The sequence below is a fragment of the Eschrichtius robustus genome, chromosome 8 (assembly GCF_028021215.1).
Source record: "Eschrichtius robustus isolate mEscRob2 chromosome 8, mEscRob2.pri, whole genome shotgun sequence".
Taxonomy (NCBI): Eukaryota; Metazoa; Chordata; class Mammalia; order Artiodactyla; family Eschrichtiidae; genus Eschrichtius; species Eschrichtius robustus.
Window position 1 is genome coordinate 20,366,916 of NC_090831.1, and position 26,078 is coordinate 20,392,993.

Below are 26,078 nucleotides of genomic sequence, written 5' to 3' on the forward strand. Positions count from 1 at the left end.
GAAGAGTTTGTGAAGGATTGGTGTTAATTATTCTTTAAACATTTTATAGAACTCACCAGTGAAGCCATCTGGACCTGGGATTTTCTTTGTGGGAAGTTTTGATTACTAATTCAGTTGTTTACTTGTTATAGGTCTATTCAGATTTTCAATTTATTCTTGAGTCAGTTTCAGTACTTTATGTCTTTCTAGGAGTTTGCCATTTCATCTTGGTTATCTAGTTTGTTGATATTAATTATTCATAGTGTTTTCTTATAATTCTTTTATTTCTGTAGTCAATAGTAGTGTCCCTCTTTCATTATTGATTTTAGTAAATTGTTTTCTGTCTCTCTCTTTTTCTTGATTAGTATAGCTAAAGGTTTGTCAATTTTGTTGTTCTTTTCAATGAACCAACTTTTGGTTTCATTGATTTTTTCTATTGTTTTACTATTCTATTTTTCATTCATTTTTTGCTCTAGCCTTCATTATTTTCTTCCTTCTGCTTGCTTTGATACTAATTTCTTTCTTTTTTTTTTTTTCTTGATTGCATTGGGTCTTGGTTGCTGCACGCAGGCTCTAGAGAGCAGGCTCAGTAGTTGTGGTGCATGGGCTTAGTTGCTCCATGGCATGTGGGCTCTTCCTGGACCAGGGCTCGAACCCGTGTCCCCTGCATTGGCAGGTGGATTCTTAATCACTGCGCCACCAGGGAAGCCCCTAATTTCTTTTTAAATTAAATTTTATTTTGACAAAAAAAGTTTTAAGTATTATATAATAGGAAAAGGCTCATAATAAAAAGGAAGACTTTCTTTCTCTACTCCTCCTGGTAGCACTCCCAGAGTAAGTCATTGTAATCATTTTTTGCTGCTCCTTCTGGTATTCGTATCTATATTTTTAAATATTATACTTAAATCAAGTTACTGCACATTGTGGTAGATGAAGATATATATCTTTTACATCATTACCCGCCAAACACACAACTTTATCCCCCACATCCTCTCAGTATATCACATAGTTCATAAAATCAGTCATCAGTGTTTCAATCAATAATTATATAAATATTACTCACTGCAGAACCAAGTGGTATATTATAATTTTTTTTCTTTCTTGAACAACTTTTCATTTTTCCTGGATTAATGATTTTTTTCTCAATTTACTCTGTCATTTTTTCTGGAGCACTTTCTCAACTTCTTCCTGAGAAAGTATACATGGGAGGTACAATGTTTGAGTCCTTATTTTTGATGACAGATTGGCTAGAAATAGAATTGCAGATTAAAAGTAATATTCTCTGAAAATTTTGAAAGCTTCTAGTGCTGTAATTGAGTGCATGAAAATGGTGCAATTCTTTTCTTATTTTGAAAGTTCTTTTATTTCCTTTTTCTGGAAGCTTTCAGGATCCTCTCTTTAGCCTTGTTGGTTTTCAATTTCTTGATAATTTGTATAAAGTAAAGGAAGTAGGTGGCAGTCCAATTCTTCGTGCCAGATGTTTCTCTCCATCTTCCTCTTTTCAGCCCCCTATATTATACCTTATGTCTAAATTCCAGACACTCTCTGATACAATATTTCTAGAGAATAAGACTCAGATTTATTAAATTTTCCTCAAATTAATTCCTTTTCACCCACATAAATGCTCAACTGACAAGTCTGTATTCTCAGACTGCCATAGGAATTATTCCCTATAATTATCTGAATCAACTGATATTTAACAACTAGAAATAAGCATAATCTGTGGATTTGAAATTTTCACTGTGCATTTCCTCTTCATGATTATAATTATGGCTAATAAAAGCATTGTCTATTTCTGATCAAGTCAGAAATCATGAGAATACATTATTCCCAAGTCCCTGATTAGTCTATCCATGTAATTGAGTTTAGTGTGGAAATTATTTAGTGTGGAAAATTGTCAAAGGCTTTCACATCAATGGAACTGAATAGATATTTCAGAAAATAACTCTGATATATGTTCAAAACACAGTATAGAAAAGGTTCCATAATAAATAGGTTGATCAAAGATTATTCAATAAAATATGCAAAGACATTTTTAAATAAATGAAAAAAATATTTAAATCCCCACTGAATGGCCGTTTACTAAAATAAATTCCAGATGAGTAGAAAGAATTCCCAAAAGAAAATGGATGCAAGCATCTATTTAACTGAGTTTAGAATGGGAAAGAGCTTCTAAACGTGAAAACGCTGGAAAAAATTAGATGGCAATAGATTGAAAGATTTGATTACACAAAATTTTTAAACTTTTTTTTTTTTTTTTTTTTGTGTTTTTTTTTTTTTTTTTTTTTATTTATTTATTTATTTATTTTATTTTTCACACACACACACTGTATTTTATTTTTACAAGAGATAAATAGACTGACACCAAGCATTGTACATGGATGACCACAACAAAAGCAACAATGATTGCAATTACCAAACATGAAACACACTCATACTATGTCATAATATTGACATTCAGTCCAGTAATCCTCCACTGTAACAGCTCCTTTACTTTGCAGTGAAAATTGATTTGTATATTCTTTGCCTCTGAGTCCTTGTGGGATTTTTTTTTTTTTTTAAATTCAGTCAGAAAGTCACAAAAATTATACTCATCCTCCTCAGTTCACTCAGTCCCATGTAATTAATTTTCTTTTTCATCTTGATCTTTTGTTAGCACTTTTATGAGTTCATCAGTTTTTCATTAGAGTTCTGAAAATGCTTATTCATTCAGTTCAGCAGTACAGTCAGTTACCAGAAACCTGTACTTGTCAGAGTCTTTTCCATGAATTTCTTGAAGATGAAACCCTTTTATAGGAACATATTTGCAAAATCATCAGAGTACACCCAGAACTGTCTGTAAATGACAAAAGACTTAAAAATGACCACGGTTAAAGATTTAATGAAAGTTCATAATAATGCAGTTGACAAGAAAATTAGTTATTTCTGAGATATACATTTTAAAGTAATAACTAGGATTATGACTTATAACATTATACCAGAACATATAAGATTTTTAGAAATTTCATGTAATGTCTGAAACATTTATATTAACATATTTCCATACATATTTCCATACAAATACAAATATAAGATTTTTAGAAATTTCATGTAATGTCTGAAACCTTTATATTAACATATTTCCATACAAATAACCCAATGAAAGTTTAGTATTAGTTGTTTTGTTTGTTTTTTTTTTTATACTGCAGGTTCTTATTAGGCATCAATTTTATACACATCAGTGTATACATGTCAATCCCAATCGCCCAATTCAGCACACCACCATCCCCACCTCACCGCAGTTTTCCCCCTTGGTGTCCATATGTCCATTCTCTACATCTGTGTCTCAACTTCTGCCCTGCAAACTGGCTCATCTGCACCATTTTTCTAGGTTCCACATACATGCATTAATATACGATATTTGTTTTTCTCTTTCTGACTTACTGCATAAAAAGTATTGGCAACAAATATAGCATGGAATTAATAGCCTTAACATTTAAAGAGCTCTTGTAAATCAATTAGAAAAACATTAAAATCCAGAGAAGGGAATTCCCTGGCAGTCCAGTGGGTAAGAATCCACGCTTCCATTGCAGGTGGTGCAGGTTCAATCCCTGGTCAGGGAACTAAGATTCCACATGCCATGCGGTGCGGCCAAAAAATTAAACAAAACAAAACAAAACAAAACCCATAGCAAAATTGGCAAGGACGTGAATATATAATTCCCAAAGCTGAAAAATGTAACCAACAAACATGCAAAGTATCCTCACTAATAATCAGTGGGATGGAAATTAAAAGTAGCATGGCACCTTTGAAATGAAAACTGATAGACTGATAATGCTCATTGCCATCAGAGGTATTATGGGATGGGTGCTCTCTAGGACGCTGATGGGGACATGTACCTTTTCTTAAATGCTATTTGGAATTATGGCTTTCATGTTTATGCCCTTGATTTAGTTTTCCCAGTCTTGGAAATCCATCTTAAAATGCAAGATATGCTAAAAATGTCAAACTCAGAGAAACAGTAGAATGGTGGTTACGAGGGGTTTGGGGAGTAGGGGAAATGGGGAAATATTTGTCAAGGTATACAAACCTCCAGTTACAAAATTAACAAGTTCTGGGGGTCTTTGTACAGCATGGCAATTATAGCTAACAATACTGTATCATATACTTGAATGTTGCCAAGAGAGTGGATCTTAAATGTCCTCACCATAAAAAAGAAATGATAATTATGGACAAGATGGATGTGTTAGCTAATGCGCTAATGGTAATCATTTTGTGATATATAAATGTATCAAATTAATACCTTTCACATTCTTAAACTTATACAATGTTACATGTCAATTATATCTCAGTAAAATGGGAGGTAAAAATAAAAGATATGATCAAAGGTTATTTATTTTATTATTTAAAATATTAAAGAACAGAAACAAAATTCCAACAATAGTATAATAAATAAATTATGATATAACCATACAGTGGAATATTATTTAGCCTATCAAAATCTTGTTCTAAGAATATTTAATGATATAGGAACTATTTATAATAAATATTAAGTATAAAGGAATAGAAACCTACTTTTTAGGCAAGTAATTTTCTAAAAATCTTTATATTCATAAACTAATTCTTAAAACTAGAAGAGTATATATAGTTTACTGAAATGTTAATAGTGATTATCTCTCCTAGGCATGAATATGAGTAATTTTATTTTCACATTAATACTTTCCTGTATTTTAAAATTTTCATAATACACAGAAATTATTTTTAGAACAGAAAAAAATACTAAACACTGTTGCCTATGATAGAGGCTTGCCTTATAACTTGTTTCCTCCAAAGTAACCATTGTATGTAATTTGGCAGGATTTTACAAGAATATCAGTATTATATCAATACACCAATATTGTTCTAATTCATTATGATTAATTAACTAGGTTAGAAATCCTGTGCTTCATTAGAGCTTTCATCAGCTTTCTCACAGCCTTAAAACATTTTAGAGTTTACAGCCCTTTTTTTTTGGAGGATAAGGGGGTGACTTTTCCTATGGGATATATGTTTCATAATTCTTTTTCAATCTTGTGCCAGTATTTTCCAAAATGACAGAACGTCATCATCATAATTCCTTACATTTTTTACGGTCTTTTCATGGAGTTGATGTCTTCTGATTTTCGCCACAACCCTGAACAAGAAGTAGTGCAAGTTTTTAAGTCCTCTCTCAAAAAATAAACATTCGTCTAGGGTCAACATAAACCATTGAGCCGTGGTGCCAATCCACATCTTCTGATTCCAGATCTACTGTTTGAACTTTAGAAATTATCCAGTCCAGTCAGTTTATTTCATAGGTTAAAAGAATGAGACACACAGAAGCTAAGTGATACGGCCTAATTCATGGAGATAATGAGCGCCAGACCTAGAACAATCTCCTTTTCTGTATCTGCAACTAGTACTCTTTCTATCTGTCCCCTCGGAGATGAGACCTAAATACTTAGCATGAATGTTTCAACAAATATACAGACTCCTTAATTCACTATCCAATGGATAACATAATTTTTACTAAGGTTTTCTTAGAATTGGTTTACTATTTTACCAGTTTAGTCCTTGCATTGCCTAAGGATGCCTCTGAAGCAAGTTGACACAGGCTTACTTAGTTAAAAGGTGTTTAAAGCAGCAAAGCCACTCAAACACTTTTCTTTGATGAGTTTTAGGGATTTTAAAAGGTGGTATGAAAAGCATTTTTGTTTTGAAGTTAGAAGGCATTTCTGGATTACAAGTGATTTAAGAATACTCTGGAAGATGTTACATCATGAAAACATGTTGCAATAGTAAAACCAATACATTAGCTTATTTACTTTTATTGCTCTTGCTGTTAACTGATTTCTGGGATAAATCTTGCTTATAATAATGTTTATCTTGACGATCTATTATTATCACCTAACCATCTTTCTCAAAGTGTTTCTTATGCAATAATTTATGGTTACTTATTAAAGCGTTTAACATTGTATAGTAATCATAATGCAAACTAATCATTCATGTATTCCATGAACATTTACTGCATGGCTACTATATGTCAAACACTGAACACAATATAAAAAAAAGAAATAGACAAAAATCCCTGTGCCTAGTGTACACGTAGCCTACTATAGAAGACACAATTCAAATTAACTCAAAAGATATTTGCTGAGCACCTATCATATGTCAACAGGGCCAGACTAAGAAATGTGTGCACCTAAAGCAGGCTATTACCTTAGCACCTCATCAAATTCATAATCCTTAAGGGTTTGTGAATAATTATTTAGTGGAGGCAGACAGAACATGATCTTTTTATTAACAAAAGTTGTACATCTTTTCTTGTTGTACTTGTGGTTTTCTGAACCAGGACAATTCTTGATAAAACTCAAGCTATTTAGAATTTAGACAATAAAAAGTCCTTCATTTTGGTGTACAGCACCCCTCCATTCAGTTTTAGAAAAGTGGCATGTGAGTTGGGAGCTTTGGAAGATGTTTGGCACCTGGGTATAATCCTTCTTGCTACATGAATCAGTCCTATCAGCCTTCCCTTACTTTAAAATTCTGTGATCAATCCTGAGAAGTTTGGCATCTCTGCTTCTTTTAATAGTTGTTGAGAGCAATCCTTTTGCTCACTGACAAAACAAAACATAGTTTTACCTGCTCAGAGGTTATCTTCCCTCCCTAAATCCACTTTGCTGTTGATTTACAAAGCAAACAAAGGATAAAACTCTGCCAGTGATAAATGTTTGCTTCTCTTTAGTGTTATATATCCTGCAACTATCAGTGCTTTTTCACCAAAATGATTATTCTTTATTTCAGTGCAGTACCACATAGCAGTGTTATTGAAAATACTTTAAGTGAAAATCAGGGTTTCAATTACATTTGGTTGAGTGCATACAACACCATAGATGAACATAACTGCCAGATGAACATAGACCATCTCTGTTTTGCCAAATTCCCACATATGCAGGCAGTGGTGGTCACATCACAACCCACATCTGGGAAGCTGATGAATTTCTTCTGATGTGTATAGTAAGATGCTCCCAGATATCAGAAACATAAAATTGTGGTGGAAAAGTTATCAAAAGGAGGAAAGGAGTTAGGATTTTAGGCCTGGTCTCATGTCCAAACTATCTCAATTCAAACTCCTAAGTTTATCAGTTGGGTTTTCATTCCTGAAATCTCTTTTCACACACTAAAAATATCAAAATTGTGTATAGAAATAAAATACAAATGCATACCTTTAAAAATACTATGTATAAAAACAAAGCATCTAAAATCTATATTGTAAATATCCTTTAGGAGAATTTTTTTCATGGTCTAAATCTAACGTTAGTTGTAGAGAAAATGGCTTTTTTCTTGTAAGCCCAGACATTTTTTCCCTTTTTCTTTTTCCCTTTTCTTGTTTTTCCTTTCTTTTCCTTTTCCTTTCTCTTTCTTTTCTTTCCCCCCTCCTTCCTTCCTTTCTTTTTTTTTTCCCCCCAAGGAACTTCAAACTACATTTAAAGTTGGAATTCACTCTTTGGAGAATTCCCATTATTGATTCAATATGCAGAATGCTTCTGAAAGTCTTTGAATGATAGATGTTGGATAAGGAAGATCATTCATGGAATCTTTTTTAGTTGTGCCTTGCTCACTTTTTAGTGGAAGTTAAACTCCTATTATATACAACAATCTTCCTTTTCAATGGTTTCCTGTTAAATTTTCTGGAAAAATATTTCATTCTTATATATCAGTGCTAGTACTCCATCCCAGAAATCTGACTATAGACCAACTACTTCTCTCCTTGAATAGATAAAAGCATCCTTTGTTGCACTGAAAGTTCCTTATTTAATGTTTTAGTTAAGCATGTTGTTAAAATTTCAAAGACAGACAATGCCTTTGACAAAATTCTTGCCAGGTTCAGAGATATGTGGATTCATAGCATCTTATCATATACTCAGGCAATCAATTCCTTTGTAATCTGATTAATTTTCCATAGTATTAACCTTTCACTGTGGATTGTAGGGGCTTAGTCTTGGTGGATTTGGAAGACATCAGCGTTGATTTTGTGTTAGTTAAGGTTGTTAGGCAGTCATGAATGTGAGTTTGCTACTTACCATGTTGTTTCAATTTATGATAAGAATGACTGTGAAAAGAGAGGGTTGGGCTGCAAGTCAGATCACCTTAAATTAGGAAGCTTCTATGTCAGAACAAGGAAACAGGCTGTGCTATCCTTGGAGAAGGTGTCTAATGCTACCTGGGAGATCTAAGAAGGTTTTGTAAGGGAAAGAGATTCCTGGATAAATTTTAGAGAATGAATAAAAGATTTTTGGCAAGAGACTTCAACGCACAGGGGACAGGACATAAAAAATTTGGCGGACATGAAATAAATCGTGCATTCTGGAACCCGTGAAGACTACTCTGTGGCTCAACTGCAGGGTGCAGTGGGAGGCGAGGCTGGATACACAGGCAGGGACCAGAACCTGAAGAACCTTTTAGGCCATTCTAAGGAATTTGACAGACTCCTTTAAGTGTTGGAGAGCTGCAGAAGGATTTCTAGCAATTTTAGAAAGAAAACTGGCACAATGTGAAAGCTGCATTGGCATGGGGGTGAATCTGGAGGGAGATTCCAATCAAGAGAGTGTTGCAGCTTATCAGATGAGAAATTATTAAGTCCTGAATTAAAACATGGCTGTGGAGATGGAGAAAAAGGGTACATTGGAGAGTAAATAAATAAAATTGACAGAATTTGCTGATGAATGAGGAGGTAAGTCTGTGACTCACTTTTTTGACTTGAATGACTAGGATAAAGTTTACATTTTTACATGAGTTAGGGGATATAGCTGCAGTAGTTATATTATATACATGTAAAACCCATTTATACACACACACATATATTAAATTGCACATTAAAATAAAAATATAACTGTTAAAAAAACAAGCTCTCATGAGCTGATGCAAGCTTGCTGTAGCACACCATTACCTGTGACCTGTGCCACGTGATTTTGGGAAGCACTCCTCTCGATAGAGGCTGCAGCTAGCATGTGTTTGTGTGTGTGTGTGTGTGTTTGTGTGTGTGTACATGCTCATATGTGCTCACTTAATCTTGAATCATGGAATCATAGAGGTTTAGAACTTATAGGAACTTTGAAGATCATCTGTTACTATTTTTTTAAACAAATCAGGAAATTAATCAGGAGAGGTTAAGTTACCTCCCAAAGTAATAGAACTAGCTGGTTTTATTTTGATTAACACGCTACATCTTAATTTGAGTAGTTAGCTCTGCTGAGTCTCTTGAAAGGGATTAGCCATCATGGTTGTCATTAACCATTAAGTTACTAGCCCTATTTGAATTATTTTATTTATATGTTCTTTGTTTTACTGATGAAAATTATACCTTGATCAGAAAATAGCGTAAATTCATGTATTTGGTGACTTTTAAGAATATGGAGACTGTGATTATTGGATAAGCACATAAAAACATTAAGGCTGAAATTTGTGTTTGGAGGGAGAGAAAGTATTTATACATTTGACAGAAGGAAAATGCTACGACTTAGGAATAAAAGATGTAATTATAAAAACAAAGAGCCCAGTAAAGCCTTGAAAAGCAAAAGCATTATGAAAACATCCACAATTTTTTATCATTTTGCAATGGCCTTGACGTGGTTTAAGTTGAGAGTTTAATATAAAAATAATTTCTCCCTGAAGTTATTCATTACTCCTTTTTACATGTTTTAAATAATTTGGTATTTTTTTCTTGTTTTAATAACGGTCAAGCTAAATCCTCAACCTAATTAGAAGGTACAGTAATTTGCTGATGAAAAGGGGTCAAGAATCTTTGTAAGTGAATTGATTCCTTTGAAGATCAAATTGACCAAACTTGGACCGCCTCTCTCTCTTTCTATGTTCCACATATTTATTGACATTTCCTGGAGGGTAGTTGGCACAGGCATGCTGATATTACACTAGATTAATGTCACGTTGCTGACAGTAACTGAATGCCCTTCAATTGTCAAAGGATGAGACACAGTAACATATCAGACCTCACTGGTAAATCAGGGAGAAAAGTGGGAAAGTAACCCACCACTGGAGATGTAAAGCACATCGTCCTAGGTTTAAAAATGATTCTTTAGGTTAATCTGTGAGCAAATTGATTGATGAAGTAACGAAACAGTACACTTGGGTAGGCATTGTAGCAACTACATTTAAACCCCTTTTTAGTCCTGTTTTGGAAACTGGATGGCAATATTGCACAACAGAAGCAAATTGTGAGCTGAAAAAATATAGTTTTGATTCCCTTATATGTTCAAATCATTATGACAGGTGCCTTGTGGGAGATACTTTTAATTATTCCTACTATTCCAGAAGCTTGAAATCTGTTTAGGTAGAGAGACTGTAAGTATCAGAAGAGTGAATATTATTGTCTTTAAATAATAACTGTTGTTATTAACCCTATCCTCATATAGAGAATCTGAAGCCTCAAGTGAATAAAGAAGTACGAAGACAGATAGCTTGTTAGCGGCAGCTCACTGTGGTCACGCACTGGTCTTTCTGATTCCAGAGACTGTGAGCTTCAGCTTTGTGCCTCATTACAATACATACTTATTGTTAAATGGCTTGGGCAGACAGTTGCTCTAGGAGTTCAGTAAAAACTAGAATATGGCGTGTTCTTTTAAATTCAGGCTATTTCAAGCTCTGAATATGGTGATCATAATGAACTTTCTTCATTTGGCAGAATCTATGGAGCTTTTCAAATGATAGATCATAACAGCCCCCCTAACTTTTAAAATTACTTATTTAATAGGGATTCTTGTTGGCAAACTTGCTCTAGAAACCTATGCATCTCCCAAGAAGATAAGTACTTATTAGAAGCTTATTTAAGAAATTTGGTCTACTCCCCAGGACAGTGAAGAGTGAGGATAGCTTCTGAACTCTTCTGAAAAATTACTGGTAATTATGGAAAATTAAGTACAAGTAGTACCAACATAGTTATTAGCACCACAAATTTGATAGACCTCCTCCTAAAAGAGAGCTATAAATTGCATAATATAATTCTGAAAACAAATAAGGCCTGTCACTATATACCATAGCTGTATCTTATTATAACAAAAGAAAAATATATTATGGGTTAAAAATTGGAGGACATGACCTCTAGGGACTTTTGACTCTGAGTTACTGTGACTTTAGCAATTTTTGAATAGATAAATATATTTTTATGTTTATATTTAAATGTATATATTTATGTTTATATATTTATATTTGAACTATATTTTTACATATTATATATTTAAATATATATTTATATAAATATATATTTCTGTAGAATATTTGAAGTAAGTACTGTGCGTCTGTAAGTAAACCACCATGAATTATTTCATAGCTCTAAATGTGTTCAAAGTAGACTTGCCATTATTGACATGTCACACCCTGGGGCATTTAGAGCAGACACATTCATGGGTAAAAGCAATGGTACTTATGTTCTTGGTGGTCACCTGGGCTTCTGTTCTTTCTTCCCTCAAAGGTGCTAATAAGCAGACCCTTAAAATCACTAACCATGCACCTACTGTAGGGTTGGGCATTTTTATATTAAAATATGATCTGAGGGATTTAAAGGTTTGTAAAGAAAGTGATGTACATGATGATTGTCTGTCAACACGTGTGTGTGTGCGTGTGTCCTGTGTATCCTTCCAGGGCTTCCACATTGATATTGATGAGGTTAGCATCCAGCGCTCTTATGTTTGGTGGGGAAAAGGAGCGATACAAGGGATCTGGGGGCTGATGGAGGAAATGTGATAGAGTTGAAAGGGAACTGCAGTGAGCTGACTAGAAGCCCAAGGACTCAGAACAGTGTAGGAGAAGCGATCAAGAGAAATGTACTGAAAAGTTGGAGTCGAGAGCACAGTCTCAAGGAGGCATGAATTTAAAGATCAGGCCTGGAAAGCAGCCTCTCCCTCTGAAAAGACATCACAAGCTACCATCCCATCTTTGAACCAGATCAATGACAATTTAATGCTAACAGTTAAAAGCGAGGACTCTGCACTCAGACTGCCTGGGCTTGAATCCTGGCCTAGCACCAGTTACATGACATTAGGCAAATCAAACAATAGATCTATGTCCCAGGAAAATGAGAATAATAGTATCTACCTAGTAGGGTTGTTGTCAAGATTAATTGAGTTAATTTATGTAGAGCCCTTACAACAGTGCCTAGCAGGGGGTCAATTTCAATTCATAATAGGTGTTATAATAGTAATAACCATATATGCATGGTTTATATATATACATGACATATATATATATATATATATATATATATATGCCTTATATATACCTCTACCAGTCACATTATTATTATTATTATTACTACTTTTATTTTTCCCAAGCAGAAGACTTCAGATAATGACATTGAGCACATAGTATGCTTCTCAATCCAGTTTCGAACTGCTGAGCCCTTTCTTCAAACAACATTAAATACTTAGAACAAGTATTAGAACCAGGTGCTCTGGTTGAATTAATGGTGCCTGAAGCATTCCCTGCTGCCCATCCCTCTGACTCCCATGGAGACCCCTGGGCACCACTATGGAGCGCATTTTGAAAACTGCTGATGTGGTGGGAAGAATCCAAGGCTTGGAATCAAGACCTGGAATCAGATTCCATCTGCCATTAACAGGCTGTGTGACCTTCAGCAGGTGTTCCCTGGGCCTCCGTTTCCTGATCCAAACACTGTAAAGAGTTAGACTAGTTCAACGGTTTTCAAACTCTTCCACTTCAAACTCCCAAGTGTTCCAGAGAAGTGCACCAGGACCTTTTGGGGAGTGGGTGGTGGGGAGCATGCTGGGTGAGGAGAGGGAATCCAGCAAACAGGGCTCCCCTGTTCTTATATAGGAGTTCTGTAATATTTGTTTGAAGAATGAGTACCACTGCTAAAGAAATTTTGACTAGATGATAAAAGTTTCTTCAGTTTCAGTTTTTCTCTAGTTCTCAGAAATTCACTCATTGAACCACAGTAGAAGAAGTAAGAGCATGAATGAAATTCTAAATCTGAAGAAACTGAGTAATAGGGGAAGCAGTATGGACTATTCACAAGGTGCTGTGCAGTGACCGATATATATCAGTATCTCTGATAACCAGGGAAAAAGCAAAACCTCTGTGACATGAATTTTATTTGGATACTTTGGCTTTTTTGTGTTCATGGGAGCATACATTGGCACAATGATAATAAGTTTGTGGACCAACGAGAAATATTACTGTAGGAATAGTATATACTTAAAATCTGAAGACAACTAAAATGAACAATTATTTAAACATTGTATGTTGCAGGACTTTTCTTGGTGGTTAGTGATTTCAGAAAATATATCCCTTCCAAAGTAAATGTCAAATTAAAATTATACATTTATGATTACCATGTTGCTATCAGAAGTATATGTGAGCTCAGAAGCTCTTGACTTGATTGAGATTTGAATAATGAAATGTATTTAGGTAAATCAAGTTTCCATGTTCTCTCTGGAAATAAAATTTGTAATTGATGAGTCTGTGGGTCATGTTTATGGCTTAGATTGGCCCTAAATTTAGTCCCTCTCATATTCACCTTGCTAAAAGCAATGGAAAACCTGTAAACATATGTGAATATATAGGGAGAGTGGTAGCATCTGTTTATCTGTAATTTCAAGAATGATTAATATGCAACAACAAAGGCTGATTACCCTTATAAACTTCACATATAGTGTGAGTTGAAGGCTGCCCAGTGATTTTTCTCTTCAGTTATATCTCCCTCCCACCATTCAAAACTCTCACTACTGTGTCATTGTGTGTGTGTGTGTGTGTGTGTGTTAAAGTATAATGTTTTCAGTTTCACAGCTGAAATACGTTAGCTTGGGGGAATATCACCCATTAACACTTCATCATGGCTTAGTCTATCAGACTACTTCCAGAGACTCAGGTCCTGGGGGACTGACACTTGTAACAATTCAGTGGGGGATAGAAATCAGAAAGGTCTGCGGCATGGAGGAGGAACGTGCATCCACCTGGAGACCAGAGTGGGGATGTGGGCAACCATGAGGTCCTGTTGGGCTGGACAAAGGGCAAGATGTTGACTGAGGGGTGCACATATGGAGGGGAAATGCAGAGGCCAAAAGTTGCCTTTTGTGACCTAGCCCAGTGCCTTGTACATAATCCATCTTCAGTAAATGATGGCTGAATCAAATTATTTTTGTCCTAGGCTGGTTTTGGCTAGAACTAAACTTGAGATTTAATGTTAATATATTTTAGTTATTAAAAAGATTTTGTATGGCTTATTTTCTGAAATCAAATATTTTAAAGAGGCATGATTTCCTGTTTTAAATTCATTTAAATAATACCTTTTGTGCCGGAAAATAATCTTTTTTAAGGAAAAACACTTCAAATATAAAGCATAAATAATTCTTCCTTTAATAAGACAGTTCCTATTATAACCATTGAATAACACATCTGCTCCAAGGATGTTATTTTTTTCACCAGTCCATGTGCACAGCTCTGATTAGAGGAGGTAAAAGATGCACATCTCCTTCAAGTGGTGAATTAGACCCAGTGGGGAAAAGGTGTATTTTATTATGACAGACTTTGTAATTATGAAAGCTCCAAATAGGCCTCTTTAAAAAAAAAAAAACTTTAAAAATGTAATTCTCGGTCTCAAATCTGTTACGGTGTTACGGTGACTGTTGATTTCAGAAAAAAGTACATTAAGAGCATCTTCCTCCAGTGCTAATATCATTATTGCACCACAACACATTTTATATCAAGGTCTCCTGAAGAATAAATTTTAATAAACATCCTTGCCATACTTTTTCTTCTACCCAAGATTTGCTCACATCTGCAGTTTTCAGAATAAGCCCACAAATGTTACAATATCTTTACAAAGTAAAACCAATCAGAAGATAATTCTAAACCCAGGTGACTTGGTTTAAGCCTTGACTCTTGTTCATTTTTATCTCTGTTCAGAGGCACTTTTTAAAAAAAAAAATCATATCCACATAACATTTAAAAATGAGGTTTTAAAAAAGTTTTAAAAATACATTGTTATCACCAAACATATTACAAGATTTGTATTAACCTTTTTCTATTCATTTCCAGGGCTACAGCAACACACAAAGGCCAGATTATCTTCAAAGATGCTTTAGCCCAGCAATTGTGTGAACAAGGAGGTAAGAATCATCTTTGACTTCTTCGTATTGGTTGTGTCAAAATTATTCATGGTAGGTCCTACGTACTGAGTAAGCATTTCATGACTATTACTTGATCATGGCGCTTTAAAAATGACCCCTTAATATCTCTAATAATTATTTAGTTACTACTTATTGATAAAGACCTGTAGACTTCTGAAGATACTAAGTGTGAGTGAAATAAACCAAGAGAAAATTTATATTCTTTTCATAGTTTTTTTTTCTAATGAGTTATATTTAGTTGTCCTGGAAATATAAATCTTACTAATTTTAGAATTTTACAAAAACACATCTGCCTAATTTACCACTTAAATTTCTTGTTAACTTTGTCGAAAATATTTGTTTATAGCTTTTAATATTTGAGTGTGTTATAGATGACTGTGTATGTAGTATCTATATGCTTGTTTCAACTGTGTGCACTATTAATTTCAGATGCAACATCATTTTAGATACGTTAAGTGTACATTAAGTAGTCACATTAAGCTTTGTGACTGCCTCATACACATCCAGACTCTCACCCATGCCAAAGTCTCATAGATGCACATATGTGAATGTATGCACATGCACACGATGAAAAAATGTCATCCCATTTTCACCATTATCATAGGCATATTATCAATTTTTGTTTACAGAGTTCTATTTTGGGGGAAACTTGTTAACTTAAGAATTACATTATTGAATGTAAAGGAAATTTCTACTAATTATTTCTCTGCTAAGGAGACTCTAATGGGTTTAAGACAGAAATTAGGAAAATTATGTGGGTTTTTGAAAGGCTTAAGAAAGTACCATTTATTATTTATAGTCATATATATCACCAGTATGGCTTTATCTAAGTAATGAGACACTTGATGACCATTACTGGCAGACTTCTGATTGTTTACCTAATAACTCTTGAATCAGAAAACCCCATTCTAATTCTAGTTTCACATATATTATCAGTGTTCTTAGTTTATTTGAACAGATTTGTATTCTGTGACTTTTGAGAATGCAAAAATGTGATAGCCTTTGTGTAGGCTCAAGAAATCTACCACAATGTAAATCTTTTTCCAGACTATAAAAATGTTCGTGTTACTGAAAATATAGAACACCATATAGCAGTGAACGTTAATATCTTGAAAACTGCATAGTGTCAGGAGAAGACACGTCTGATTTTACTGACATTTATCATTGCCTAAAAGCTGATTTCTTTTAAGCCTTGAATTTTTGAGTCTCTTCTGTTGTAAATGAATTGTTGGGATTGGGTTCATTTGAAATGAAAAGAAAAAACCAAGAAAAATCAGTGGGAAAAAATTCTCAACCAGTGAGGGAAAAAAATGCCTTACATAATAGTAATGTTACACACGACCATGATTTACATGATGGTAGACTGGGATGTTATTAAAAATTCTGTTCAGCCCAGGACCAGAGGAAAACACTGAGCTTTTTCAACAGCACCTAATCAATTGAAATCATATCAATCCATCCGAGATAGGGTGGAAAGGATACTAACAAGAGTGATTGCTTCCTGCTGTCAGGAATAATAAGGGAAATAATTGGTGCTATAAAACATATATTTATTTTGACCCTCTCCACTTTTAATTAGAACATTAATTATCTCCTCAAATAAAATAACATAAATTTAACATGTAATAATATCCTATGTATTGGATGAGGAATATCTAATATAAGTATTAAAGAGAATAAAATGTTAGTCTCTACATACCTACCACCGGACAATGCCTTTCAGTCACAACATACTTGGTAGGTTTGTTGATTTTAATTAAATTAAGGAATTTTAACAAAACAAATTTTGCTTGTGGAACTTGAGGATAGCTATTATTACAAGATGATTGCTGGCTAAGCATATTAACTATTTTTTTTATTGAAGTATAGTTGATTTACTATGTTGTGTTAATTTCTGCTGTACAGCAAAGTGATTCAGTTATACATATATATACATTCTTTTTTATATTGTTTTCCATTATGGTTTATCCCAGGATATTGAGTACAGTTCCCTGTGCTATACAATAGGACTTTGTTGTTTATCCATCCTATATATATAATAGTTTGCATCTAAGCATATTAAAAAAGTAAAAGAATCAGAAAACATACTAACAATGTCTTAGATGGCATGTAATCTTGATCCCCTTCCTTAAAAGACATTCAATGAAGGATTTTATTCTGCAAGCATGTATCCGGCACCTGCAAGCGCCTGTCCTAGTGCACAGTGCTAAATATGGATATAAAAGTAAAAACAGCCGTTTCCTGTTCTTGAAGGCTGGGCTGTAAATGGCAGGTCAGTGGATCACAGAGGTAGCTAGATTCGCCTGGGGTGGTTAGGAAAGACATCCTGAGGATCAAGTCCTGAAGGGTCAGCCACAGTTTAAGAAAAAATAGGAGAGAAGATTCCATCTCTCTCATCCTTCCCATTGCTACTGACCCACCTTAGATGAGGACCCATCCCCTCCTTGGGGAATTGCTTACTAGCCTCTTCCCTAGTTTCCCTGCTCCCACTTTCTCTGTGCTCTATACAGAGCTGCTAAAATGGAAATAGGATTCTATCCTTTCCCTGCTTCAAACCCTTCAATATCTCAATTGGAGGCAATAGTTTATCTTCAGAGTAGAATCCCTACTGCTATACGAGGAAAATCCTTTACAATCTGGCCTCAGTTTTCCTCCCCTGCCTCATTTCTTGTCATCCTTTCTTTTCTCCTTAAAATTCCTGGCATGCATGTCACTTGATCACCAGTGTTATTGGCACTCTATACCCTCCCTGTCTTCTTTGCCTGGACGACCCTTTTTCATCTTCTCGTCTTCTTCGTCTAGCTCAGGCTTTCAGACCCTGCTTTGGTTTTACCTCCTCCTGAAAAAAAAAGTCTCTGATCCCCCTTACAGTCCTCCTCGATCTGGTCTTGGCGACTCTCGTGCATGGTGACATAACTCTGAAGGCACAGATGGAAACACTGTCAGCACTACTATGTGCCAGACTGTACCCTAAGCACTCCACAAACATGGACTCATTTAATCTTTACTGCAGCCCCCTGAAGAATGAACTATTATTATCTGCACTTGACAGATGAGGAAACAAAGGCACAGTGAGACTAACTTAAGGTCACACAGCTAGAAATTGACCAAGCTGGGACTGGATCCCAGGCAGTTTGGCCAGTAGCCCATGGTATTAACATTCATATTACATTGCCTTTCAAAGAAATCTCTTCCTTAAGCATGCATTCGTTCATCTGATAACTATTTATTGTGTGTTGTAATAAAACATTAACGCACATGCCTTGTCTGCTGTTCACTATAAGCTCCTTGAGGGTAGGGACTGTGCTCTTTCTTACTGAATCTCTAAAGCCTTCCATGATGTCCAGTGCATAGTGTGCACCCAATAAATGTTATTGAATGAATGAATAGTTGGAGTACAGTGGTTGGATTTCAACTTGTTGGCCTGAGGAAGCTGCTTTCCATCCCACAGGGCTGTCCAGCAGCCTGCTGAGTAGAGAGGCAGGTTGGAGAGACATCAGGATATAGATGCTGAGGAGGCAATGTACTCATCCAGGGAGTTCCCCGGAGAAGGGAGGAAGGGGCCCAGTGTGGAATGCTAGCCATTGCAGGGACAGAAGAGGGAACTCTGGGAGAAGGGGCAAGCTTCAGAAATTGGGGTACTAGGGAAGACATTTCAACATGGGAGCGGCATTCCAAAGGGACAGAGGCTTCCAAAAGAATGGTGAGGAGAACAAGAAAAATGCTTTAGGATTTTTCAATTAACAGGTCATTGGCAATTTATAAGTGAGGATGGTTTCGGGAGAGGCCAGACTACATGAGCATCTAAGCATATTAAAGCCTTACAGGTTGGAAAGCTCTTGCCCAGGGTTTGGAGTCAGACAGTCAAGGGAAGACAAATTGTTGTGAGTTGAGAAGTATTTAAAGTTGAGGCTTTGAAAAAATCTAAGATTAAAGGGAAGGAGAGAAAGGGCAGCCCGAGTGGAAAGCAGGTTCAAGGGAAAGATGGGTTCATTCTCTCTCTCTCTCTCTCTCTCTCTCTCTCTCTCACAAAGTATTTATAGACTTTCACTGCCTTGTAGACAAAGACCATCAGGAGCACACCTAGAGTTGAACAGATGGGGTTTAGTGCTCATTCCAGAATAGGAAAAGGCACATCATTGGGAACCATGGGGTGGGTCAGTAAGTGGAAATTATAAAAGGAATCATTATGATATTTGGGCCTATATTTTGTGATTTTGGCTCAGGTTTAAGGAGGTGGGGGTTTGCCCTGGATTGGATGCTATTAGCAAGTGTGGGTATTCTATGGTTGGGGATCTCAATACATCTTATCCGTAGGGAGGGCAGAGCAGAGCCAGGCTAAGGCTGTCATTGATAAAGAAGCAGCAGTCACTTCTATCAGCCAGGAGAGAGGGATGCATGGTATATTGTGAGTTGGACAGTGTTCTGGTTGTGCTTGCATTCAGATGTGATTATAAAGTGGTCCTTTGTCTGTCTTGACCCATCATGATCACAGAGTGGCTTTGTCTGAAGCTGATGTTCTGTGAAATTGTTTCTGTTCACCGGAAGAGCACCAAGGCCCAGCTGTGAGTGCCAGGCCAGCTCCTGGATGTCAGGAGCTGCTTTTCCTTTCTTGAGGCCTGAGGGGAGATTGATGCTAATAGGCAGTCATTTCCTTTTGGATTTAGGCTTTATGAGGACTTTTGAATCATAGGGAAGTAGGTCTGGATCCAGGCTTTGTGTGACCATACTCTCCAGAATCCCTAGCACAAAGTACAAGCTCAGTAAATGATAAAGGGAAGGCATCTTGCTGGAGCAAAATTTTATTCAAGGTCAGCCAGGAGGAAATAAAAAGACTAAGTAGATCAGTGTGGTGAGATTATGGATATTTAATCTTTTTCTTTGAACTTATCTGTATTTCCTAATTTTTTTTTACAATAAGCTTATATTATTTGGGTTATAATATATGTTTCCCCAAAACACAACAAATATAAGGTTATACTTATGAAGAAGGAGGGGCAACTCTGCTGAAGCAGGTGGAATAAATCACTTCTAAGAACTGAAGGAAAATTCTGAATTACAACTGCCACGTCTTCTCCTGTGTGAGGTCTTGCCTGGCTCCCTTAACGTGATTGGTCTATATTGTCATAATTATTTGTTTAAATATTCATGTCCACCCCATCACCCCGACTTGAAGCTTCTTGAGCCCAGCAACCATGACTTAATTTTTTGTTTTTCTTAACATCTAACAATGCTTGGCATAAAACAGACACTCTCTAAATGTTTGCTGAACATCACCTTAAACATTATACATTTGAAACATCTGTCTTTCCTGAAAAAATCTTCTTTAACCCTGAACTTTTGCTGTGGAACATCATGAGGCAGTGTGGCTGTCACCAAAGCACTGTTCTCTACACTGACCTCAGGTTGAAAAATGTATGAATCATTGCGTTAAGAAATCTGAAAACTAATCTATTCACAGATTTCCATCTAAACACTAATGAGTCCCGTGAATGCTCTTGGGACATAAATTAGGTTTGGGGATTTTATGTCTTCACCTTGAATCCTGAGGTCCTAAGTAATTATAAACACATATCCAGCTGAATTCTGCTGACAGTCGTAGTACAGACGAGGAAGCAGAGTTTTCTCATCTCCAGTCTGGTGTGGGGTAGGCAGGTGCCAGGTTGTATACTCCCAATTGTTTTGAAAGTGGAAGATGCTTAGGTTCATTCACCAGCAGTAGAGAATAAAGAAATGAATTCATTTAACATTCAGTACTCAACAAAGGATTGTTGAATGCCTGCCATGAGCCAGGCTAAGCTAGATCTTGGGATATGGTAGTTAACAGAGCAAAAACCCCTGCTTTACTGGAGCCTACATTTTAGTGGAGAGGATAGACAATTAATATGAGATATAATAAATGAGTAAATGTGATACCATGTTAGAAGGTGGCAAGTGCTGTAGGGAAAAAAAAAGACCTCAAAATAGGGCAGGGTAAAATTACACAGTTGGGTAGAGGGGGGAAGGGCAGATTGCAATTTTAAATAATGTGGCAGGTAAGTCAGGCAGGCTTCAGTGAGAAGTAACATAGCAAAGACCAAGAAGGTATCTGTGGGATTGTCCAAAATGTCATTAGGTGATTTTAAAGACAGATGTGGTAGTGGTTTTTTTGTTTTTGTTTTTGCTTTTGTTTTTTTAACATCTTTATTGGAGTATAATTGCTTTACGATGGTGTGTTAGCTTCTGCTTTATAACAAAGTGAATCAGTTATACATCTACATATGTTCCCGTATCTCTTCCCTCTTGCATCTCCCTCCCTCCCACCCTCCCTATCCCACCCCTCTAGGTGGTCACAAAGCACCGAGCTGATCTCCCTGTGCTTTGCAGCTGCTTCCCACTAGCTATCTATTTTACGTTTGGTGGTGTATATATGTCCATGCCACTCTCTCACTTTGTCCCAGCTTACCCTTCCCCCCTCCCCATATCCTCAAGTCCATTCTCTAGTAGATCTGAATCTTTATTCCCATCTTGCCCCTAGGTTCTTCATGACCATTTTTTTTTTTTTTTTTGTGGTAGTGTTTTGTGAACTACTGTTAGAGGTGATCAAAGCAAAGGATTGAAGCAATTTCAGAATTGACTGAAAACCTGAAAGGAACTAGAAGAAGTCAGTCTTTTGCAGGAATTATTATTGTCAAACAGTCTAGAAAGAGCTGCAGACCTAATCCATATTCCTCAGAATCATGTAAACAGAGTTTCTGCTGAAAATGTTAATGAATGTGGTATGTATAGACTGAGGATGAGGAATAATATTTGAATGTATGCTCTTGATCCTAGATCTGTAGTTTCCTTATGTGTAGATTAGCAACGAAGCCAGGAAGGTTAACTTGACAAAACTGTACACCACTTACAAGTGGTAGGATTAGAATCCAAATCTCTGGCTGGACTCACAGCCCAAGGTGGGTTCCATTTTTCCAAATAGATTCTTAAATTTAAAAAATCCAACATTAAAAAGCCTTAGGAATTACAACTTCAATAAGCAAGATCACCACTGCTGCCTTAATTCCCTGAACACCCAGGAGAGAACACACACGTCTGAGCCCTTGTAAGACAAAGGTGCCAAGTGTCAAGCTGATGTGAGTGTATCAAGCATGGCCACTGCTGGTGCCGCAGTGTGCACAGATCACGGTGGAGGCGCGGGCAGGAGTGGGCGTATACTCATTGGCCTGTGAGCTGCTTGGCATAACCTCTTCAAACACATACATCGATTATTTAGCAAGGCCAGATGGCAGGCTTAACGACCACCAGTTATCATGCCCTGTAGTGCCTCCAAAGGGTGCATGCCATATATAAACCATGCTGGAATTCTCTGTTGTTGGACTGATGGAAGTGGATATAACCAAAAGCAAATGTTTTATGTCGGGAGGAAAGGGGTCAGGCTTAGGTTGGAGCTGTAAACCTTGGCTGCCTTGTGCCAGGCTTAGCAGTTTTTCTGCTGTTCATCACCCTCAGAACAGTGAGAGGTAGAAAGTGTGACTGTGTTCTCCGAGGGCCATTGAATCATGGTGGTGGATAGTGTATTTATTTCATTCAGACCCAGACTCTTAGCAATTCTTTAATCCTTTGTGTTAAGGATTGGTGAAAGTTTACTTAAACTGTGAGATGGAGGGGAAAATAAAGTTCAGTAAGCAAGTCCATAAAGTGAATGAGGTGTTTAACCTACCTAAATTTTTCTTTAGCACATTAAGAATGCTTTTTTTTTTTAACATCTTTATTGGAGTATGCTTTACAATGGTGTGTTAGTTTCTGCTTTATAACAAAGTGAATCAGCTATACGTATACATATATCCCCATATCTCCTCCCTCTTGCGTCTCCCTCCCACCCTCCCTATCCCACCCCTCTAGGTGGTCACAAAGCACCAAGCTGATCTCCCTGTGCTATGTGGCTGCTTCCCACTAGCTATCTATTTTACGTTTGGTAGTGCATATATGTCCATGCCACTCCCTCACTTTGTCCCAGCTTACCCTTCCCCCTCCCCGTGTCCTCAAGTCCATGCTCTATGTCTGCATCTTTATTCCTGTCCTGCCCCTAGGTTCTTCAGAACCTTTTTTTTTTTTTTTAGATTCCATATATATGTGTTAGCATATGGTATTTGTTTTTCCGACTTACTTCACTCTGTATGACAGACTCTAGGTCCATCCACCTCACTACCAATAACTCAATTTTGTTCCTTTTTATGGCTGAGTAATATTCCATTGTATATATGTGCCACATCTTCTTTATCCATTCATCTGTCAGTGGACACTTAGGTTGCTTCCATGTCCTGGCTATTGTAAATAGAGCTGCAATGAACATTGTGGTACATGACTCTTTTTTGAATTATGCTTTTCTCAGGGTATATGCCCAGTAGTGGGATTGCTGGGCCGTATCGTAGTTCTATTTTTAGTTTTTTAAGGAACCTCCATACTGTTCTCCATAGTGGCTGTATCAATTTACATTCCCACCAACAGTGCAAGAGGGTTCCCTTTTCACCACAACCTCTCCAGCATTTACTGTTTGTAGATTTTTTGATGATGGCCATTCTGACTGGTGTGAGGTGATACCTCATTGTAGTTTTGATTTGCATTTCTCTAATGATTAGTGATGTTGAGCATCCTTTCATGTGTCTGTTGGCAATCTGTATATCTTCTTTGGAGAAATGTCTGTTTAGGTCTTCTGGCCATTTTTGGATTGGGTTGTTTGTTTTTTTGATACTGAGCTGCATGAGCTGCTTGTAAAGTTTGGAGATTAATCCTTTTTCAGTTTCTTCATTTGCAAATATTTTCCCCCATTCTGAGGGTTGTCTTTTCGTCTTGTTTATGGTTCCCTGTGCTGTGCAAAAGCTTTTAAGTTTCATTAGGTCCCATTTGTTTATTTTTGTTTTTATTTCCATTTCTCTAGGTGGTGGGTCAAAAAGGATCTTGCTGTGATTTATGTCATAGAGTGTTCTGCCTTTGTTTTCCGCTAAGGGTTTTATAGTATCTGGCCTTACCTTTAGGTCTTTAATCCATTTTGAGTTTATTTTTGTGTATGGTGTTAGGGAGGGTTCTAATTTCATTCTTTTACACGTAGCTGTCCAGTAAGAATGCCTTTTAATGTGACGTGATGGATATGTTAATTAGCTTGATAGTGGTAATTATTTCACAATGTATATATATACACATCAAAGCATCCAGTTGAATACCTTAAATATATACAATTTTTATTTTTCAGTTATATCTCAGTAAAGCTGGTGAAAAAAAAAATACCTTTTATACCCAAATATTGTATAAATTGTAGGTTACATCTACCAGAATCTTCCTTTGGCTATCCTTGAATGCTCAGTAACTTGTATTACTAAATGTCCTTCCAATATCCTGAAATGTAAATTTTTTATTAATTCAGACTAAAGAAGTCAAAATTGACTAAGCGTCAGAATTGGATTTTACCATATCCACTTTAACTGATGAAGTGAAAAATAATGAATGATGTGTTTCACTTGAATGTTCCCAATGATAAAACTTTTGCTAGCTAAAGACGTGTTTTGGGACTTCCCTGGTGGCACAGTGGTTAAGAATCTGCCTGCCAATGCAGGGGACATGGGTTCGATCCCTGGTCCGAGAAGATTCCACATGCCGCGGAGCAGCTAAGCCCGTGTGCCACAACTACTGAACCTGCACCCTAGAGCCCATGAGCCACAACTGCTGAGCCCACGTGCCACAGCTACTGAAGCCTGCACGCCTAGGGTCCGTGCTCCACAACAAGAGAAGCCACCACAATGAGAAGCCCGTGCACCTCAACGAAGAGTAGCCCCAACTCACCACAACTGGAGAAAGCCCACACACAGCAACGAAGACCCAATGCAGCCAAAAATAAATAAATAAATAAATAAATTTATTTTAAAAAAAGACATCTGTTTTCCTGTGGCTATTTTGTCGTTTACATTTCAGTGTAGCAGTTGCAACTGCTGTTCCTGACATCCTGCGTTTTGTAATTTACAAACAAAGAGAGCTGAATTAGGATGCTCTGGTAAAATCATCCAGGAACCCCCAGTCTTGCTTCAAGGTCTCACAAACTACCCAACAGGGGAAGGAACTGAAGCCCTCCTGGGGCAGTGGCCGGCAAAAAGTGTCCCTAAGTGATCTTGACAACAGACAAGATTAAGGGGAATGATGAAGAGCTGACTCGTAGGGCCACAGTAAAATTCCTTGCTAATGGCTCTAGGTTGGTCTGACTACTTTTTTAATTTCCTAAAGAATAGTGTTTTGGACTGGTGCTGTTTATTCTAAGATGATTGAACACAGATTTAAACAGGCTTCTTTTCAGTTCTCAGGGCTATATACATTCCCCCTTGACAGCTTTATCTAGTCCAGAGTCAAAACACCAAGATTTATGCCTGAGAAGAATTTGGCATTGACTTTTTTTGGATGCCCATAGAAGTACACTTTCTACTCAAGCTGGTGTGTAATCTGCTGGATTCCCCCACATCTTGGAGGACAAAGCCTAGGTTTGGATCTGTATAATTACTTGAGGGAGAGCAAAGCTGTTGTAAACACACGTAAATTACAACTTTACTTTGGCTCTTGTGAAATATTATTTCATGCAACCAATTAATCCAACCGTATTTTTACATTTGAAGATTCAGTTGTTTAATGTAATAATTAATACAGATTTTCATAATCATGTTTGTAAGAGTTGGAATTCATTAATATTAATTAACACATATTATGCTGTGTCCCCTATGGGTATATGTGGAACATTATACCACATGCATGGGAATTGTGTAGCAATATAAGGCAGTTTCCCATCCTGTTCATAAATAGTTTATAATATAGATATATTGGTCCAAACCTAGAAGAGAAAGTCCAAAATACATCTACAGGAAAAACATAAACTCAGTGGAATGGCATTCCCCCTATCTCCTCTGAGGCCGTGGTCAACAG

The 26,078-nt window shown here is 36.5% G+C and overlaps 1 protein-coding gene across 1 annotated transcript in view; it reads left to right on the plus strand.

The window, feature by feature from the left end:
- Positions 1 to 26,078, plus strand: part of RELN (reelin) — a 523,882-nt gene that overhangs the window by 208,250 nt on the left and 289,554 nt on the right. The window contains exon 4 of the mRNA XM_068549918.1: positions 15,049 to 15,119. Coding sequence (XP_068406019.1) covers positions 15,049 to 15,119 — 71 coding nt within the window. The remainder of the gene's footprint in view (positions 1 to 15,048; positions 15,120 to 26,078) is intronic.